At 39.2% G+C, this 20,286-nt stretch overlaps 2 protein-coding genes across 5 annotated transcripts in view; one reads left to right on the forward strand and one right to left on the reverse strand.

Annotated features, from left to right (window-relative positions):
• The window catches only part of PGS1 (phosphatidylglycerophosphate synthase 1), a 44,692-nt gene extending 29,329 nt beyond the window's left edge, over positions 1–15,363 (forward strand). The window contains exons 8-10 of one of the 2 annotated variants that reach the window (XM_031965575.1): positions 3,763–3,911; positions 10,097–10,239; positions 14,565–15,363. In XM_031965575.1, the coding sequence (XP_031821435.1) occupies positions 3,763–3,911; positions 10,097–10,216 (269 nt within the window). In that variant the 3' untranslated portion in view covers positions 10,217–10,239; positions 14,565–15,363. The remainder of the gene's footprint in view (positions 1–3,762; positions 3,912–10,096; positions 10,240–14,564) is intronic. The other variant, XM_031965576.1, reaches the window with a different exon arrangement.
• DNAH17 (dynein axonemal heavy chain 17) overlaps positions 14,270–20,286 on the reverse strand; it is a 254,986-nt gene continuing 248,969 nt past the window's right edge. For 2 of the 3 annotated variants that reach the window (XM_031965574.1, XM_031965573.1), the window contains exons 75-80: positions 19,151–19,330; positions 18,571–18,753; positions 17,838–18,020; positions 17,164–17,307; positions 16,309–16,534; positions 14,270–14,746 (exon numbers count right to left, since the gene is read on the reverse strand). In XM_031965574.1, the coding sequence (XP_031821434.1) occupies positions 14,499–14,746; positions 16,309–16,534; positions 17,164–17,307; positions 17,838–18,020; positions 18,571–18,753; positions 19,151–19,330 (1,164 nt within the window). In that variant the 3' untranslated portion in view covers positions 14,270–14,498. The remainder of the gene's footprint in view (positions 14,747–16,308; positions 16,535–17,163; positions 17,308–17,837; positions 18,021–18,570; positions 18,754–19,150; positions 19,331–20,286) is intronic. The other variant, XM_031965572.1, reaches the window with a different exon arrangement.

Below are 20,286 nucleotides of genomic sequence, written 5' to 3' on the forward strand. Positions count from 1 at the left end.
ATGTATTATTATTTTTTTTTTTTTTTGCATTTGAAAATATTCCAAGGAGTTCCAAAAGGAGTCCACAATACAAAAAAAGGATGAAAATGCTTTTTCTAGAATCAAATATAAACTCTTTTTAGCTTTTAGCTTTTCACAACTTTGTCTTAATCTCTTTCTATTTGCCTTGCACTTTATTCTCTTTACCACACTGGCTTTTTCTTCACAAATGCACACTCTCACTCCTCTTTTCAAGAAACAGTTGAAGGACCATTTTTTACATGAAGCCTGATGTCAAATTGCCTTGTATTAATAAGTTGTACCACTACACACATTTTTCTGTAGGGGCTACCAGGAGTCAGAATGTAAAGTGCTTGACCTGGAGTCAGGAAAACCTGAGTTCAAATCTTGTATAAGTCTCTTAGCTGAATAATTTGGGGCAAGTCATTAAGGAAAAATGTACTTCTCTGTCCCTCAGATTATCTGTTTGAAATGGGGGTAATAATAACTACAACTACCAAAGTAGCTGTATCAAATGAGATCCTGTAAAGTGCTTTGAAAATCTTAAATTCTGTTTACTTTATTTTTATCTTTATCTCCATAGTAGAATATAAGCTCCTTGTGAATAAGGATTGTTTCATTCATTGTATTTATATCTCTCCTGCCTAGCATGGAGCAATAGATCCTTAATAGATTCTTGTAGATTGATTGAAATAGTGGAACAGGCCTTACTGTAGCTCCTGTATCCTCCATTCAAATCTCCTAATTTTCCCTGGTATTTGAACAAACACTAAGAATTTTTGATCTAGAACTAGTTCTCAGATTGGTGCTTGAACAGTCAGGTTTTTTATTTTATTTTGGAAATGGTGGTAATTTTGCATTTGGTTTGAATTCATAATTTAGTTATCACTAATATTTTGCAAAAAGAAGCACTATTTCCATTCAAAGTTGTTTTTCATCTTTTTCGTGTAATACAGAAGTAGATAAAGTGGGAGTAATAACGAAGTGATCTTTATATTGGAAAAAAATATGAATCCATAATCTTTGCCAATATTTTCAGTTATTGCCATGAGTAGTCCAAAAAAGAAAGGGGGAGAGTAAAACTTGGTAAGGTCTGATAGAAGAACACTTCAGACACTGTAAGTTGTCTTCCCAGTCTTGATTCAGTGACTATATATTTTGACTGATTCCAGACACCCCCTGTGGAAGAATGTATTTAGCTCAAATTTTAAAAAGCAGAATGTGTCCCAAGCACTTTCTTTATTTGTACTATAGGGTTGTTTGAAAGATAAGTACAAGTTTATAGCATTGTAAATTGGTTCTACTTGGATTCTTTTCAGTAGTGCAGTGAAAATCCTTACTTTGAGTGGACTAGGAATATCTGGCAGATGAGGAAATGTGACAGTGTGAATTTAAGAAAAACAAACCAAAAAACCCAATGATTTCAAAGTGGAAGGACTGATAGTACCAATAGTAGTAGGGCTGAAAGCTTCTGCTTCGACTTATAAGGGTAATACAGACTTAGGTTCCTATAACCTCACTTTTCCCAGCTAGAGTTTTCTCCTTCTGGAGAAGAAGCCTTTGTTCAAATTGGCCTAGCAGGAAGGTGGCACCCAGAGACTATAGCTTTTCTGTGAAGAGCACAAAAGAGTTGACTATTTGGTCCTGTACTGCTGGTATTCATCACAGGCTGTGAGCACACAGAATTCTTTGTGTCCTAATGGTTAGAGACATTAAATATATTTCCCACCTGTCTTCTCTTTCCTCTCAATCCCAGGTTGGGGGTGGGAGTGTAATAGCTTAAGTGAAGTCAGAACAACTCACTGTGGTTGACCCTGAGCATGTTTTCTCACTTGATGAGGTCCAGCAGATAGAGTGGCCCAAGCAATTGATTGGCTTTGATGTGGCATATAGTAGGGGAGGAGGAAAGTGCATTACAGGAACAGGAGGCAGACAATCTGTTTTAGCCAAGGTATTCTCAGAAATATTCTTCTGAATTAGAATTAGGAAATGGCTTTCCGTTTTAGGATCTCAGGGTTGCATACCATTGATTCATTTCATACATGATTACCATATATATCTGTGGGTTGGGTAAAAGTTTAGCATAGTCAGAGAACAGATTGATAATTTTGGGAGTGTGAGAATGTAGTAGAGTCTATAGTAGGATAAAGTAAATCCAAGAGAAGCAAAGGGAATGAGCCCACTTAGATGTGTTGCTAGAATTGGCCTGCTGGGGAGATAATGGTGTGCAATTGCAGGATGGGAAGAGAAGTCTAAGAGACTGTCTCCTTATATTAAGAAAAACAATTGGAGTTCCAGATGTCCCTAGAAACCTGAAGACTTTAGGATACTGATTAACTCATGGGATAAATGGCCCATAGAGGGGTTGCAAACAAATACAAAGGTGATTCAGTGGGATGCTTGAGGTAGGACACTGAAGAGCAGAGAGATCTGGCATCTGGTCATGATTTTAGGAAAGCTGAAACCACACATTTTCAGTGAATAGAAATTTCCTTATGATATAACTCAGCAGTGGTAATTTCCCAGAGTTGTAGATAGAAGAAAATGTTCATCACTTCTGGGGGATGCCCATACTTCACCCTTCTTATTCTATGACTATATTGTAATGAACTGTTTAAATGGGGCAGAAAACTTTTTGTTTTCTTGAACCCAAATAGAAAGGTTTTACCCTCTCTCAAAGAGTTCTCCAGTGCTTCCCTCCTCTCACCAATGTTTTAGAGTTTTTTTTTAATTTTCAGTTCCAAATTCTTTCTCCCTCTGTTCCCTCTCCTATTCATTGAGAAGGCTAAAAACCCATTATACATTTCCAAAGGCCAGTATGAATGAGTATTTCCTTGACTTAATTAGGTACCCGTGAAGATTTTTTAGATATTTTGTACTGATAGCAGAGAGATGGAAGTGAGTATTTGGCATATTAACTTATCTTTGATAGGGTATAACAGCTTAGTTAGTTCTGTGAAGGAATAGGTGGTGGGATTTTGTTGGACCTGATCTGTTCCATCTATAAAAAAATCATTATTTGTGCCTTCTGTTTGGTAGAGTGGATTGCTGAACCCACTCCATTCTGTGTATGTATATCTCTTATTGCCGGGAAGCAGCTAGCTGTGCAGTGAGACTTCTCCTTTCACTTACAATTCTTAGGAAGGACTCACCAGCCTCTCGTGTAGGGCTCTTAAGTTTCAGCTTAGAAGCATAATCAGGTCAGGATGTGGTAGCCAAGTCAGAGGCAATGCAAGAGATTGAGGAAATTGAAATTCTCTGAGGAGGGAAAAACTAGCTGGCAGTGGTGGTTGACAGTAGTGTACAGAAGAAGATACTTTCTAAAAGTTATAAACAAAATTCCAGAAATTGTCAATTCCTAGTCATTCTATTAGTGCTTGAGCAAGAGGGCCAAAGCTGCTAAGTGTAGCAGCTCATTCTGGGAAGCAGTTGGGTAGTGCTAAATAGGGTAAGGTATTGACCATTGATGGATCTGAAGGTTATGCTGAGCCTTCATGAATGCCCCCTTCCTATTGCAAGTGTGGCAGGTACAGCTAGGGATAACATAGAAGAAGAGGCTCTGCTCATGATGGTGAAAGAGCTGGTGGGGAGGAGAATAGTATTCCTGCTTCAGTCTTCCCGTTCCTCCAATCATAACCATTTCATTTCCAGTAAAACTGCAGTGGTTGGATGCATTTATTTTAAGTTGAAACAATACTTGGAGAGGATTTCAGCAGATTCTTTGCTCATCTCCTCTGTCTGCACGTTTCCTTTTCCCTGCAGGCCTGTGGCTGTACCTGGCAGGGAGCACTCTGCCCTGTCTCACGTTGATTGGCTCTCCTAATTTTGGATACAGGTCAGTTCATCGGGACCTGGAGGCTCAGATTGCAATTGTGACAGAGAATCGAGCTCTGCAGCAGCAGCTCCACCAGGTGGGTTGGGACCAGTGGAAATATATAGCGGGGAGTTTTTGAGATTAGTGTGCCATTGTGACCCACAATGGTAAGTAAAACTCTAGGAGGTAGTTGAATTCAGTTTCCTTCTGGGGACTGCTTCCTGCTGGGAAGCCTAGATCAGAGTGGGAAAGAAATTTGCTTTTTTCCCCAGTGAGTGGATCCTCCTTTTATGGGAATGGTTGGTCCCTGTAGACAAGTCCAGAGGAACCTTTCTGAGAATCATTTCTTGACTCTCCTGTGGCCACAATTCTAGCACAGCCAAATCTATTTTCCCTGGTGAGAACAGCTGCCTGGCAGCTTAATCCTTTTTGAGTAGAATTAGAACCATTCTAAGAGAAAATCAGAAATTGCTTAGATCTTTTACTTCTTCAATATAAACTCCTAGGCAGGGCTCAGTCATTTCAGGAAAGTATTTTACAGAAGAGAGGCAAGCTACTTGGGAATATTGGAGATAGTTATCCAAAAAAATATGTGAGAGAGAAGAAAAATCACAAAAGAGTTCAAAAAAGCCAGAAATTTTAACTGAATTAAACCTCAATTAAAAGGAGACTATAGTGATCATAGAAACCTGAAAAGGGACAGGAAGGAGGTAAAAACAAACCATTTTCCATGAGACTAATGTCAGTCATGTTATAGTGTCCAGGTATGAGACCAATAGTCACTTCAAATGGTAACACTGTGTATTGTGATCTAGAAATCTAGAAGATAGTAATAGCTGGAAGAGAAAGGGTTCATTCACCTGGGACTGTATTCAAATGTCATTTAGTGATAGGACTTGTGCTGAATTTAGACTTGTCAGCTTAATGGTTTCATTTGCCTTGTAAAGTGATGTGGAAGTAATAAGATTGACTGTCCTCATTTTAAATTATGGTCAAGTGGGTTTTCAGAAGAAATCTCACATATGCTTTGTGTCAGTTTTCCCCACAGCCAGAAAAGCCATGTAGAAACTTCTCCAGAGAGCTCTAGCCTCTCAACAGCTTTCTTCAAGTCACATGGCAAGTTGGTGTAGGCTCCCTCTCCCCTGCTAACTGTGTGATTGGCTACCTCTTCCCAAATCATTTAAAATTTATAAACAGTTTTCTCACAGTTGCTTCATAAAACAGCATGAATAGGCCAACATGAAAGCCATATTCTCTGCCTTTTTTTATCCAGCCTAGGTAGAGAAACTAATGTCTTGGGTTTGGAGGCCTTCATGGTAACAACTTTGAACACTTCCCCTTGAACACTTCTGCTTAAAATGCAAAAATCAGCACAATAGGGAAGTCTCAGGATAGATCTTGATACTAGTTAGGTCACCTTTGAAACCGGATCAGAGTTTTGAACAGGAGGCCTATGCCATGACCCCAGTGATTCCAGTAACCCTTCTGAGGCTTTGCTTTATTGCTTCCTTTCCCCTCTTGCCAGTCAGTGTGTCTGTGTGTGTGTGTGTGTCTCTCTCTCTCTCTCTCTCTCTCACACACGCACACATGGCTTCTACTCTGTTGTGTCAGTGTTCATAAACTTCAGCTGTTGACTTCACTTTTTGGACTTTTGCTCCCAGATGTTCGGGAACTGCTATTGTGAAATTGTTTGCCCCTTTGTTGTTGTACAGGGAAATGAGAATTGCCTTGTTTCTCTGGGTCCTTCCTCTCTGGACTTTGATAATCCTGATAATTGTGTGGGGAGGTGCAATTGGAAGCAGTTTACTAGCTTGTTCACATTTTACAGTACAGATAATAGAGAATGACTGAAGTGTTCACAGAAGCAGAAAAATTACATAGTGAAGGGAGATTGGTTCTACTCAGTACAGCTGGCCCAATACAGCTTTGGTTAATGTGATTGCGAACCTAAAACTCCCCACATAGTAGCTTTCTCTATATTTGTACCAGTGTCATTGACAGTACAAATTTTCCCAAACTCAATCTTTGAATCCAGTTTTCATGGGTTTTTGCTTCCAGATTAGCAAGACAGTTGTAAAAATACAATTTTGTTGACTTAAGGCTAACATTAGGTGCCCTAATCTTGAAAAAGAATCCTTTCAGACTTGTACCCTGGATCTCTTTTTATGTCTTTTAGGGTGTTGTTTCTGGGTTTCAACTGAATGACTCCTTATTTCTTGAATGAGGGATTCATATCAAGGGACTGAACCCATATCCTGGCTTTTGGGGAAAATTGGGATATTTTTCCTTATCAAAAATTACTACAAGGGACATTTGAGGTTTGCAGGAAGGTGATAACATCTTTCTTTTCTCCCAATACCTCCATGTCCCCTCCTCTTTCAAAGTCTAAACTTTTTATATGTGTTTTTGGAATTGTAAAACTCATTTCTTTCTTTCTTTTTTTTACATTTTTTTTATTGGATAGATTTTTTTTTTCATAATTATAACTTTTTATTGACAGAACCCATGCCTGGGTAATTTTTTACAACATTATCCCTTGCACTCACTTCTGTTCTGACTTTTCCTCTCCCTCTCTCCCTCCCCTCCCATGTCCCCCAGATGGCAAGCAGTCCTATACATGTTAAATATGTCACAGTATATCCTAGATACAATATATGTGTGCAGAACCAAACAATTCTCTTGTTGCACAAGAAGAATTGGATTCAGAAGGTAAAAATAACCTGGGAAGAAAAACAAAAATGCAAACAGTTCATTTCTTAGTGTTCTTTCTTTGGGTATAACTGCTTTTGTACATCATTGATCAATTGAAACTGAGTTAGGTCTTCTCTTTGTTGAAGAAATCCACTTCATCAGAATACATCCTCATACAGTATCGTTATTGAGGTATATAATGATCTCCTGGTTCTGCTCATTTCACTTAGCATCAGTTCATGTAAGTCTCTCCAAGCTTCTCTGTATTCATCCTGCTGGTCATTTCTTACAAAACAATAATATTCATATACCACAATTTACCCAACCATTCTCCAATTGATGGGCATTCATTCATTTTCCAGTTTCTAGCCACTACAAACAGAGCTGCCACAAACATTTTGGCACATACAGGTCCCTTTCCCTTCTTTAGTATCTCTTTGGGGTATAAGCCCAGGTAAAACTCATTTCTAATCAATTTGCATGAATTTTACCATGCATAGATGTGATGACACTCATAAATCACATGTGAGATTGAAGAATGTTGTGACCCCTAAATATATTAGGTGCTGCTACTTAAAAACTATTATCCTCTCTCCCCTCACCTCTCACCCACATCCATACAGATCCTATAACTGCAGCTACTCAAGAATTTTTGAACTCTCAATCATTGGCATCCTGTGCCATGCAGGGAAAGACAAATTCTTATGTTGAACTCAGCAGGGGATGGAGGGAAGTATTTATATATAGGAAGCAAAGACCCTTCCTTGCATTTGGTGCATAAATTAAAAGTGGAAAACTTCCTGGTATTGTTTAGGACACACATCTCCTACTTGTGACCCAAGAAATGCTCTCCTCAATGGCATTGTAACCTTTGTCAGCTGACTTCCTCTTGCATCGTATTGTGGAGCCTGTGAGGAAATTCAAGTGTTTCTGGTAATTTAATTGAAATCTTGGCTGCTTATTCATTTTGAAAGCGTAAAGCTGGAGCCCAGTCTGTGGAGAGCTCTTCAAACCAGCCCCTTGAGACTAGAGCTAGATTCTGTGTCGTCATCCCTAGCCAGGGATTTGGACTCTGAGAGTAACACAAATAGAAGGCAAGATTATTGCATCTTTTTGTGACACAGAGCTGAAGTAGGGTCCCTCTATATATCTGAAACCATCACATAGTCCCTGGGGCAACAAATTGTCTTTATGCTTAAGGATAAAGGTCAGAAAGGATATATAATACATTATTAATAAAAGGAGGAAATTAGATTAGGTCACTGTCAAGTTCTTATCCTAAAACTGGGGTGGGGGGAGGGGGAATAACTTTAGCTTGATCCTAACTCCCCAGATTTTATAGGAGTCATGGATTTAGTTTTGTGGCTAGAGTTCTCAATCTTGTATTTCATAGCCATCCAACCTTCCCTAGATGACTGGATACTCATTTTCATGAGTGTTTTCAGTGCTGCACTGGGTCATGTGAAGTTACAGGGCGTGGTACTAGAGAGGAACAAATAATGTAAAAGAAACTGGAAAAATAGTATTTTTTAGTGTTGTATGTGTAGCTTTTTGATTTTTTTTAGGGGAAAAAATGGTGGTGTATATGGGATCTAAAGTTATAAACCGTATTCGTAGATAAAAGTTACTTCCCACAACTGTCATTCTTTTCTTTAAAAAGTTTATATGGAACATTCACCCAGTCAAAACCACCTCATACTCTTCATTGAAATATCATCCAGGCCTTTCCAAGACTACCCTGGACTGCCTTGGAATACCATCAGAATGCTTTGTCAATCAGGATAATAAAACTCCCAGAGTGCATTCATCTGAAAGGGAAAAGAGAAGGGGGAGCCATTCAAATTTCATTTTTTCCTTGGGGTTTGTGGTCTCCAAAGCGTCCTTGGTCTCTGTCACCAAAAATTCCCCCAGGCTGCCTCCTTGGCCCCTGAAGCTGCCATGGCATCCACTACTGATCCTTGGCTTCCAAATCCACCAGGCTTGGCCCTGTTCAGGGTTACTTTGTTTCCATTGATGTCACCTTTCTCTGTGGTCTGTCTCACAGATTTGATGTCTTCCTCTGAGTTGCCAAAGTCCACAAAACTCTGAAGGATCTATGGATACCACAAACTATGATACAAATCTTTGAAAATTTCTTCCATCATGTCTTTGGGTGGGCTTTTAATGCATGAGATTTTATAGAACTGATTTCTTGGAACTGCATTATCAGCCATTTGGTCTCTTTAACTCTATCTGGATGGCTCTGTCTTCATTCTCCGTTACAAAAATCTGTGGGAAGAATCTTCCACAGTGACAAATTCAATAAAAGGTTAGCCCTAGTTATTTTGGGATGAGCTGATGGATGTCATCTTCTCTGTGGTGCTCTAGATGACATTTAGCACTGTGGTCTTAGAGTCTGCCGACTTGCTCTTGTCCTACCCCAGGAATTATTTTTTCTTACTTCTAGAGTTCTCTTGTTTTTGGCTTTTCTTCCCTATTAAGTCCAGAATGAGCACCTGGCCATTGATTTCAGTGCCCTGCTTCTCTTCTAAGGCCTTGAACACATGTGTCCATCTTAAATTCAATGGAGGCAATGTAGGCATTTCCTTTGGGAAGCACCCATCCTTGGTGCAGGCCCATTAGCATCTTCAAACATCTCCAGAAGCTCTTCTTAAGTTATTTTATGTGGCAGATTTCTTGGTCAAGAGCATCCTTGCATCTTGGTCGGTCTTGTTCTCTTTTGGTTTTTCCAGCTTAGTTTCAGAGCTATTGTTGAATTCCAGAGCCCCCATTTCCATGTCTTCTGTTGAGTCAGATTCCAAATTGGCCAACTTACTGGTGGTACCAGTGTACAATACCAATGATAAAGTCTTTTTTGCAAAGTCTGTGATACAGGTTCAACTTTGAGATTTATGTTGCCAGCAAAGAAAATGAAATTTTTGGACTCTTCAGTGTCCACATGTTTCTTGCCTATAGGGACCTTCTGTTTGCCCATTTTCTTTTTCCTGGTGCTTTTCTGGGCTCTTCTTCCTTCTCATTTTCCTCTCATCATCTACTTCTTCCTCATCTTCATTGACTTTTCCCTCCTCCTCAGGCTCCCCATCTGTCCCAGCAGAAACCTTTTCTTTTGGATATGTGGTATACATAGCTTCTGAGGAGTCATCTCATCTTCATCCTTGTCCTGGAAACTGTCTTAGTCCTTTTGTGGAATCCTTAATACTGTGGAGTTCCTCACCAACCCCAGGTACCTTGAAAAGGGCTCACCTTGAAGTTATCACTGTGACAGGAAACTACAGTACACTGGCCCCAAATATAAAGCTCAACTGCTTTTTATACCTTGAAGGTAAAGATGATTTTAATATTAAAAAACAAACAAACAACTTTTAAACTTACAAATTGTAGTCTTCAGTTGTACTTTGCTCTGTCCTGCTCTCAATCATAATTGGAATTTTGTGTCACCATCCTGAGGGTTCTGTGTTGAACACTTTTTATGTTTGTTATTTAAGAAAATTCTTTGGTTCTGACCAATAGGCTGCTCTTGTTTGGTTTGATGCTAGATGAAACTTGACTAATGATTTTTTTTTTTTTTTTAAATTTAAAAAATTTATTTAGGAACAAGAGCAGCTTTACCGAAGGTCAGGTTTGGTGTCAGCAGCCACTTTTGAGCAGCCAAGTCGGTATGTCAAGCTGTGGGTGAAGATGGTGACTCCGCTGATTAAGAACTTCTTCTGAGTACAGAACCTTATGACCATTTGGTAGGTGAGATTTCTGCCCTTCTCAACTGAATTTCACTATTGTTTTGATCATTTCAAGTGGAAGCAGAGGTTAGCTCAATACAATTCACTCAGAGACCTGAAATCTTTTTCATCACTTCATTGGATGAATCCAAAACAGTGTTGAAAGAAATGATGAATTTAAAAAAGAATGTTTTCATCTTCCAGCTAAGTTTTTTACAGCATATAGTAAGTGCTTAATAAATGCTCAGTGCATTCTCACTACAGAGTTCCTGTGCTGGAGGAAAAGGATCAGAACCATTAAGGTGGTAAAAAGATAATTTAAACTTTTCATCTTCTGACACTGCAAGTTGAAAGAACAATTCTGGCCTATTGCCATGGCTAGCTGTAGCTAATAGCATGTGAGCCAAAGGCACCGGATTCTGGGGTAGCTTTCTTGCTGGCGTCTTAATGACGTTCATGTAACTTAAAGCTAAGGAGAAGAGATGCTCTAGATTTGGATCAGTTAGCTAATAGTAGTATCCAAAAGAACAGTGATCCTTGAGCAAGGGGCCCTTCCGTCTTTGATACTCAGCTGTTATTCATACAGAACTTGACAAGAATAATACCTCTAGGTTTCTTAATCTGATCTTTGACTTGAACTTTCAGGATGGGTTCCAGAAAGAACTGTCTGTTGCTAGAGGACTAGCTATATTGTCCTTTGTCCCTCTAGATGTAGCTGTTTATTCTGGTATCCAGTAGGTTTACTTTTTTACTTTGCAATTTCCCAGTGACAGAATTCTCTTATCAACCATGCAGATTTGGTACCCCAGAGCAGCTATGCACCATTTGTCAGGGGTAAGCTTCAAAGTAGTTATTAAATTGTCTTGTAAAATGATGAGACTGGAGAAACCAAAAGAATGTACAGAGCCAACAAGGGCTGTGGATAGAAACTTAGATAAACAAGTTTTAGCATTCCTTTATATTATGTGGGACCAATGTAAACAGTCTTGTGACATAGCTACAGCTTAAGAAATCAGCAGTTCTGGCTCCATGTTCTGACTTCATTCTTTTTTTTTCCTCTGATAATTCAAATTACCATTCTGGAGGTGTCCTCATCAAGAAAACTAGGATAGTAACTCCTCTTACTTTATACTATAAAACTTAGAAATGGGCACTGTTAAAAATCAGTCAGAAAAGTAAATTCTCTGTCATTGAAACAGTTTTAAGTTGCAGAACAGTTCCTTTCTAATCCGTGTTTTATCTTGGATACTTGATCTCAGACTTAAAAGCTTAATCATCCTTTGAAACATTTGGAGATAGTTTGGTCAGCTCTTTTGTCTTGGTGGGTGGGACAGCTCCCTTTCTTTGCCTAGGTAAGTACAAAAAAGACTAGCATGTCCCCCACTGGACACCAGAAGGTGGTAAATTAATTACTCCTTCTGCTCTCAGCATAAACCTTAGGAGTTCAGAGGCCACTAAATCCAATTTGGACTTTTTCTGGAAGACTTTCCACTACTTTTAATGGCAGTCCATTCCAATTTTGGAAGGGCCTGATTGTTATAAAATGTTTTATTTTACCAAGCCTAAATCTTTTTCTTTGCATTGCTTATTCTTCTTTTTGTCCTTTAAGGCCAAGGCAGGACAAGTGTCACTCTTTAAAGACAGCAAATACTGTAAGACAGCTGTTGTCTACCCTGAATCTCTATTCTTCAGCTTAAACACATCTAGTACCTTCAATTATTATGTGTCATGAATTTCAGACCTTTGACCATCTTGGATACCTTCCATTTAATCACCGTAAGTTCAAGACTGATTAAGACATTCTAGATGTCATCTGGCCATGGCAAGGTACAACAGGATTATCACTTTTTGAGGATGTCCTATTCTTCCTTTCTGTAATAATAGAGGTAGTAAGAGCTGACACTAACCTAAAAGTTTTGCAGAGTGCCCTGCATAGTGGATATCATTACCCTCACTTTACAGATGGATTAAGTTCCAAGGTAGGATTTGAATCCACCCAGCTTTTTAAGTCTAAAGCATTAGCTACCCAGGTCTGGCCACTAAATATGTAGGATATATAGGCTTGACCACAGCTGTGTGTAAGTTATCTAGCTTGGCATGACGGGTCTCTGTATCCTTCCATTTTAGTAAATTATTCCATGTTTAGAGTTTCCCATATCACTTACATTTAGGATAGTTTTAAGTACTTGAATATTTGAGAGCATTTAGAGGGGAAAATGATTTCTAAGGTCTGTCATATGATGACAGACATCCACAGAAGTCTTAATTTTCTTTTTTAAATATACATTATTTTATGAATCATGTTGGGAGAGAAAAATCAAGCAAAGAAAACCATGGGGGAGAGAAAAAAGCAGAAAAAAGTGAACTTTGCATATGCCGATTTATGTTCAATCTCCTTAGTTCTTTTTCTGGATACAGATGACATTTTCTGTCCAAAGTCTATTGGAATTGCTTTGAATCACTAAACCACTCACTGAGAAGAACCAAGTGTTTCATAGTTGATCGTAGCACATTTTTGCTGTTACTCTTAAGTCTTATTTCACATTTGCCCCAAGTCTTAATATACATGTTCCTTGAAGATCACTTTTCATTCATGACCTGAAAATTTTCTTTAGGTGTTTTTTAGCTCTTCTCTGGACCTACCTTGTTTTTAAAACTTTCCCATCTAATACTTCCTGCTTTACCTTTTAAAGCTAGCTTTTCATAGTCACATCTTTGTCTTCTTAATTGCATGAAATTCTATTGAAATTCTTTTGGATCAACAACATATTACTGAGAAAGAGCTAAGTACAAATCATAACTGATTATCACATAATCTTGGGCAGCATTACTTCTGATTATAAACATCCTGAGACTCATGTAGGACTCCCCTCTCCCTCCCCAACCCAGAAACTGAAAAGACTAACTATGCTACCCCTTTAACTAGCTAACTAGTGAGAAATGGTGATACCTCTTCCTATTCAACTTAGATTCATAAAATTGCTTTCCACAGTGCTGTAGCAATAATTTAGTTTCCTCAGACTGAATGTCAGTGCAAAATAGTCACTTCTGATAATCTATTATTACAGCTGCATCATTTTAAATAGAAATAAACTTAGATCAGCTAATTAATGGATTTAGAACCCCAGGCCACAAGTCTGAATCCATCCTCACCTTCCAACAGGACATATGTTAATGCTTATCTAATCATTAAAAAAAAAAAAAAAAAAAGCTTATGTGAGTTTTTTGAAGGAGATGGTATTTGAACCAAGCCTTAAAATAATTGAAGAGGTATAGAGAGAGGTAAGAGAAGTTCCTCAGACATTAGGAAAATCTGTGTGAAAATGAGATGAAACAGTGTATGGAGAGACATAATAGGTGGGCAGGGTTGGTTTGGCAGGAGAAAAGTATGAGATGAGTATGTTATTGGGCCTAGGAAGTGCTTGTTGGAGCACATTGTGAAAGGCTTTATTTAAAATGCCAAGTTGGGGGGGGAGTCTTTTATTTTTTACCTTGAGGCAGTGAAAAACCGCTAAATCTTGTTTGGACAGGGAAGTGATTAAGCCTGTACTTTAGGATTATCAACTTGGTAGCTTTCTTGGAACATCTTAAAAATGGCAAATGCAAGAAAGAAAAGTTTTTGTATTTGGGTTTTGTATTTGGACCACAAAATTTGAGTAATTTGCTTGTCCCCAAATGGTGTCTCCAAATGGAATGATAGAAAGGCTGGGTTCTCCAACACTTAACACACCTAGGATTTGGCATAGTAGATAGAACTGGCTGGCATCAGAGGACCTGCTTGCTTTTTACTGCTTGAGTTATTACATATTATCTATCTAAACATGTGAAGTGACCAGGGGAAGTAAGTATATGATTGTTAAGCCTCATCCCTGACAGACAAATGGCACCCAGAGAGGTATTAGACTTTTGGGAAGTCAAGACCATATTGTTGATTCTGTTTTCCTTGACTGCTGGAAATTGGTCCACTCACCCCAAAAAGCCTATTTCTAGTGGCTTTCAGGGCTTGAGCTGAAGTTAAAATATAAGTAAATAAGACGATCATGACAAATTGGTATTAATATTTTAATCTGATACCTTTCCTCCCCCCAGTTAATCCGATTGTTCTTTGCCAAGAAACAACTTGATTATTTGAAAGAAAAATAAAAAGCAAATTCTAAAACCCCATTTGAGCCCTGTTTAAAAAAAAAAAAATACAAGCTGTGAAGCTGAGTTTCTAATTTGTAGTTGTGGTTAGGCCATTAATCTGGCACAGGGGATCATGGGTGGCAGGGAGAAAGTTAAACCTGTAAGAGCAATGCAACAGCTGCTAGAATCCACTTAGCTGCTTTTTCTTTGGTCTTCAGGTTAAAAGTCCAGACATAAGTGGGTCCACGGATTCGGGTTTTGTAGACAGGACATTCATATATATTCTTGGTGTCCATACGGTCTACAGGAATGGCTTTGATGAAGACGACGGGCATGGGTGGTGTTAACTCCTTCAGCCGAGCTTCTGCAATGACTCCAGTTTGGGTGTCCCAGCGAGCCCCTGCAATCAACAACATGGTTCAGGCCCAGGGCCTGTGTGAAGGCTGCTATTTCCCATTTGGTGTGCTGGCAGTAGTAAGTCAGGGAAGGGGGAGAAAGGGAGAGGCTCTGTCTTTGCCCCTTCCTGCCCTTGGAGAAGTGCTTATGGGACACGAGTCTTGGCTGCTGAAGAGTAGAGGCTTTTTGCCAGGGCCTGAACTGTCACAGAAATAGCTAAAAATGGAATTTGCTAAAAATAGAGGTTCATAGGGATAATTACGTGCACGTTACAACTGACTCGGTTAACCCACTATGCACTCAGGAATTACTTAACACAAAAACCTTCAGATGAATGAAGTTCCCTTGAGTTTCATCTGTTTAAAATTGGTATTTCCAGAGCCTGATCCCTTAGCCTTCTATTTGCTGTGGCAGGAAATCACAGCTCCAGAGAGAGAGAGAGACCAACCTTCATACCTGTATTTCATACAGACATACATGTCTGTCTTGTGTGTGTATATATCCATAAATATATATTATTAAAGGTACTACTTGCTTTTAACCAAACTATTATTTCTACTCATCCTATTTAATGATGTTTTTATTTTCTGCCTGAAATTCCAAAATAAATACTGACAAGTGGTTGCAATTGTGCCTTTTTCTTCAATGATGTGGGAAATGGGGAGCTTTCTCAGTTCTTGGCATTACATTGACATTCTCCCAGATTTAAGGGATAAAATCAAGTCATTCATCAGTTGGTAGGAGGGACGTAAGGAGAGAATGTAGGGATATTTGTAGAATTATTGAAATTCAGCTCAATGAATGAACACAGGCAGTAGCCTGCGCCCAACCTCCTCCTCCCCAAATGCTTTATTTGAGAAGCTTGATCACAGCCTCTATCCCTTCAGTCTCTTGGTTTTCCATATGCATAGATAACTTCCTGGGACTTACCTTAGGAGGGAAGAGCAGATACCCTGAATGTTTTACTTAAGGGTCATTTCGATTGACACAAAAGGGTTATAGGAAAGCAGTCATCAATTGGAAGTGACCAAAACTTGAACTCCTACTGCTTTTTAAAAGATTTTAAACCATTCTTATAAAAGAAGGTTTTAAACTTTTCTTATAAAAGGGCTGCATTTTGCAAGAAGCATTATGTCATAATGGCTAGAGAGCTCACCTGGAAAAACTTGGTTCAAATGTTGTTACACAGGACAAGTTACTTAGAACTCACAGGGAGGGGGACCTGGAGAGAAGTTGCTGATTGATATATGTATTAGTACATCTATACATACAAGCTTCCTGAACTATTGAAATACCAAATCTCTTTCAAAAAAAAAATTAATTTTAAACCCAAGACAATCAGAATGGTTTCTCTCTGCAATCCTGTTGGGATGTATTCTCAGAAGCATCGTTTCCCTTGTCCGTTCAGCTCCAGGCCATGAATCAGTTCACATCCACTAAAAGTGGCTTTCACCTCTTACTGTTCTCAGACCCCAGCTTTACATAATTCCTTGCTGAAAGCTTTGAGATTCATCTGTTTGAATTGTAACAGAATTCTCACAAAGTTTTGTTAGGTTGCCTTTTTACCTTCCATAAAGAGGCCGTAGACATAGGCCCCTTCCCTCGGAGGGGCAGTCATATCATCCTTGGTTTTCTTGGTCACTTCTACAGCAAGGCACATCTTATCCAGGGGCCACTCATTTTTTCTGGCCATGGACTGCATGATAGCAGTGAGGAAGGATTGGGGATTAAAGAAGCCAGCCAACCACACTGTCGTGGGCAGGGCAAAATCTGTTGTCCAGGCCTCAAGTTCCTGGAAGAAAACATGGAGGGAGACTTGTGAATAAGCAGCCCTTGTCTTGAGCCTCACTAAGCAGAAGTAATGCTAGAATGCCTCCTTCCCTTGCCTGTCAGGTCAGCAAGCAGACAGCTTTACAAAGAGCAATCAATGAAGCTCCACTGCCTTCCTATGTATGACGTAGGTTTGCTGTTTGGCTCCATTTTAAATGAGGGAACAGGAAGAGAAGGGTCAAAAAGGGACTTAATTTAAAATTGAAGCTTAATTAGATTAGACGTTCCAACAAGACACTAAAGTCATCCTGCTTAGTGCAGCAGGGGACTCGATCCTGCACACGCTTCACTTTGTATCTGCCCTTACTCGCCTTGGGAATATCTCACAATTTTCATGTTGGTGAAAACTATTCTCCCTTCATACTTGTTTATTTTTTAAAGAGGAAATGCTTCCATTGTTATAGGAAGCCTTGAGGGGTATGGGCCAGGCCTTTCCTGCCATGTAATGACAAAAGGCTAAGTTGACAATTGTAGTTTTAGAGACTTTGAAGGGAAATCATTTCTCAAGCCTTCTCCTTCTAGCGGGCCCTCCCTTTAGAGATCCTTGGTCCTGGGCCAAGCAGAAAAGCCAGAAGAGAAGAAACTACTTACTCTGATCCGAAGAATGAGGTCAGCATACCAAGCTGCCAGACCCATCATGGAGGGGTAGGCCCGAGTTACCCATGCATCAGGCACATTGTCATAAAACAGTGCATTGGAAAGCTCTTCCATGTCTGTTGTGATGGTCAGTTCCCCCTAAGGAACACAAAAGAAACCCAGGTAGAGATGGGCCAATATCAGCTCATCATCACGTGTACTGCAAATGGGACAGGTAGCTAACTTGTCATTTAAGTTGACTCAAGGTGTGTGTGGCCTGATTTTGCTAGGGCAACTGAATCACAGAGATCAATATGAAAAGTAGTGTGAGCCTGGTAAGGACCCAGATACTAGATGCACATGTTATTGTTTCAGAAATGGAGGGAAGGGAATAAGCATTTGTCTATATAGCAAATACTATGTGCGCTGACTATCTCTGATTGCATGTATAGTAATAGTATAAAGGGAACTACAGAATGCCTGAAAGATCTGCTTATGGTGGGCTTCCATTTTTTTTCTTACTCAGTTCCATAGTATTTAGGATACAGTTTCATGTAGATAGCACTGTATTAGGAAAAGATATGAGGGAACATGGGGATTTTGTATGTTTGACAGTACAGGGAGCCATACCCACTGTGGGTGATCTTTTCCCTAAGCCAGATCTTCATTTACATTTCATATTTTTTCACCTTTAATCCCAGATTCAGCTCCTTCAATGAACGGCGCATTTCATTAGTCAGGATGTTCATTCTTTCACATTCTTGAAAGGCGACTACTACGTAGGGTGTCTTTTCAGCTGCCTTTGACATAATTTCGGCCATGTTAAATGTCTCCGGGAGCTTATCAAGGATTTCATCCAGTACAGCTTTGACCTGCAAAATCCCAACATATCCCCGTTACTTATCACTAGACTAGAGGGTCTTTGTTTTGTATTATCATAGTTGTGGAAGTAAAAAAAAAAAAAATTTTTTTTCATGTCTTGCTATGTGTAAAGTCAGTTTTCCTGACCAAAATATCCATAAATCAGGGCTTCTGAAGGAAAGACAAGGAGAGGCCTAGTCTGGCTGCCACCAGAAAATGGTTTGACCCTTTAGGGTTCAACTGAAACAGGATGACATTGTCCTGCTTTTTTGCAATCTTTAGGGTTTAGGAGCTTTCAGCAGAAGTCATGAAGAGTTATCTTTTAATAAACGAAAAAACATCCAAATATGTCTCAGTCCTGATTCTTCATTACCAAGGATTTCTAGATGTTGCCAAGATTTTCTCATTTATATAGCATGATGTGAGAGACCAAGAAGGAAGAGTTGTATAGCAACCAACTAAAAACATTGGGTTTTATAATCTGAGAACTGAGAGATCAAAAGTTTCCCATTTGTCCTTTTCCCTCAATCTGTGTCAGATATTTAATTAAAAATTTCCTGCCTTTTCCTCCCGAGATACTCCCGTTCCTGCTCCTGAGTCAGATTCTTTGGGCTGCATTTCCAGAACAGTTCGGAATAGCTTCTCAGAGGTGACTGTCAAGAAACCAATTTCTGCATTGGGGTGCAGACCATATAAATAGGGACTTTCAGGTGGCAAGTTTTCATCTATGTATTCGTGGTAACCCTGGGGGAGGAAAAAACCCAATAATAGGATTTAAGAAAGAATGCATCTGAAACCAAGATGATATTGCTAGACAATGTGTCCCTCATGTTTACTAAACGGTTTTGTATCTGATCTTCCCAAACTCCAGTTCTAGCCTCTTAACCAATCCCAAATCCCCATGCTATTTATGGTTACTCCCACTTCCTCCCCACTACAAGTAGAAAATTTCCTCTTACTGTATTTCAAATCTCCAGTTCTTTTAGTTGCCTTCGTTCTTTGCTCAATTATTGATAATCCATTTATATTGAAAGGCTCCTATCAAAGAGCTCATGGGGGTGGGGTGGGGGGGAATTAACTTTTTCTGCTATTGTGCTCATGTTTAATTTGTTAGCCATTCCTAAGGGGCATGGTTACTCACTTTGTAATCTAAGTTAGGAGGGATCAGAAATCCAGGGGCCAAGAGCAACTCTCCTTCCAGCATCTCTGTTCGAATGTATTCTCCCAGGTATGTCCGACAGAGTCGGCGGTCCCAGTCATCTGTGATGTGGCCTCCATACATAATTTCCCCGAAAAGGTAGCGTAGATCATCCCATGGCACCTTAGGAGGGGCACAGAGAGGTCAGAACAAGAATGTTCTTGTATAATTATATGTTTTTCTCTACATGTTATAATTTTCTTTATAATTGCCATTAAATGCTTGATGCTTGTTGATTGTGCCATCTTTATCTATTCTCATGACCCTTCACTTTCTTTTAAGTTGTCATTGCTCTTTCCTTTTCCTGCTCTATTTTATCAGCACACAGAGTCACTGCTTGCTTGATTTCCTTTTTTTCCCCTAAATTAGATTTTTGGGGGTGAATACTATCTTCCCATTGACCTCAAAGTTGCTATTTTCTCAGCATCAAGCCAGTTCTGTACTTAGCTCAAATACCTAAGCAATGAAGGATTCCTAAATGAAAACACATATTAGGCCATCAATCTTCTACCTCTGCTGTGAGAGATCTACCATCATTGATTTGGCTTTATGAGATAGGGAAGATTCTGATTATCTTTCCTGATCATGGTTTATTCCCCAGGGCATCTCAGCTCCAAAGGTAAGTTCAATGCCAGGAAATAGTTCAATAGAAGAAAGTGTGATTGCTTTACTAAAAGAAAGAGTCAGTCCCTGTGGGGAACTTTTAGTAGAATTTATTTTCATAGGATAATAGATTTAAAGCTAAAAGGGACCTTAGAAAGGATACTTTCTTTTTAAAGATGAGTAAACTGAGGCTCAGAAGATTATACTGGGCCAGTGATAATAGCATCCTTCTTCCCCTCAAACCATACATGAGGATCCCTGTGATCTGCCTGACTTAGAAAACTATATATTAACATTATCTATGTTCTACTGTATATTTTATTAAATATTTCCCAATTTCACTTTAATTTGGTTTGCAGTGCAATGCAGGACCAAATGTTTGATATCTCTGCTCTAAGGTTACACAGCTATTAAGTGGCAGAGCTGGAATTAAATACAGTTCCCTCCACTAAATCTAGGTTTTATTTCACATGATT

This window comes from Sarcophilus harrisii, chromosome 4, assembly GCF_902635505.1.
Source record: "Sarcophilus harrisii chromosome 4, mSarHar1.11, whole genome shotgun sequence".
Classification (NCBI taxonomy): Eukaryota; Metazoa; Chordata; class Mammalia; order Dasyuromorphia; family Dasyuridae; genus Sarcophilus; species Sarcophilus harrisii.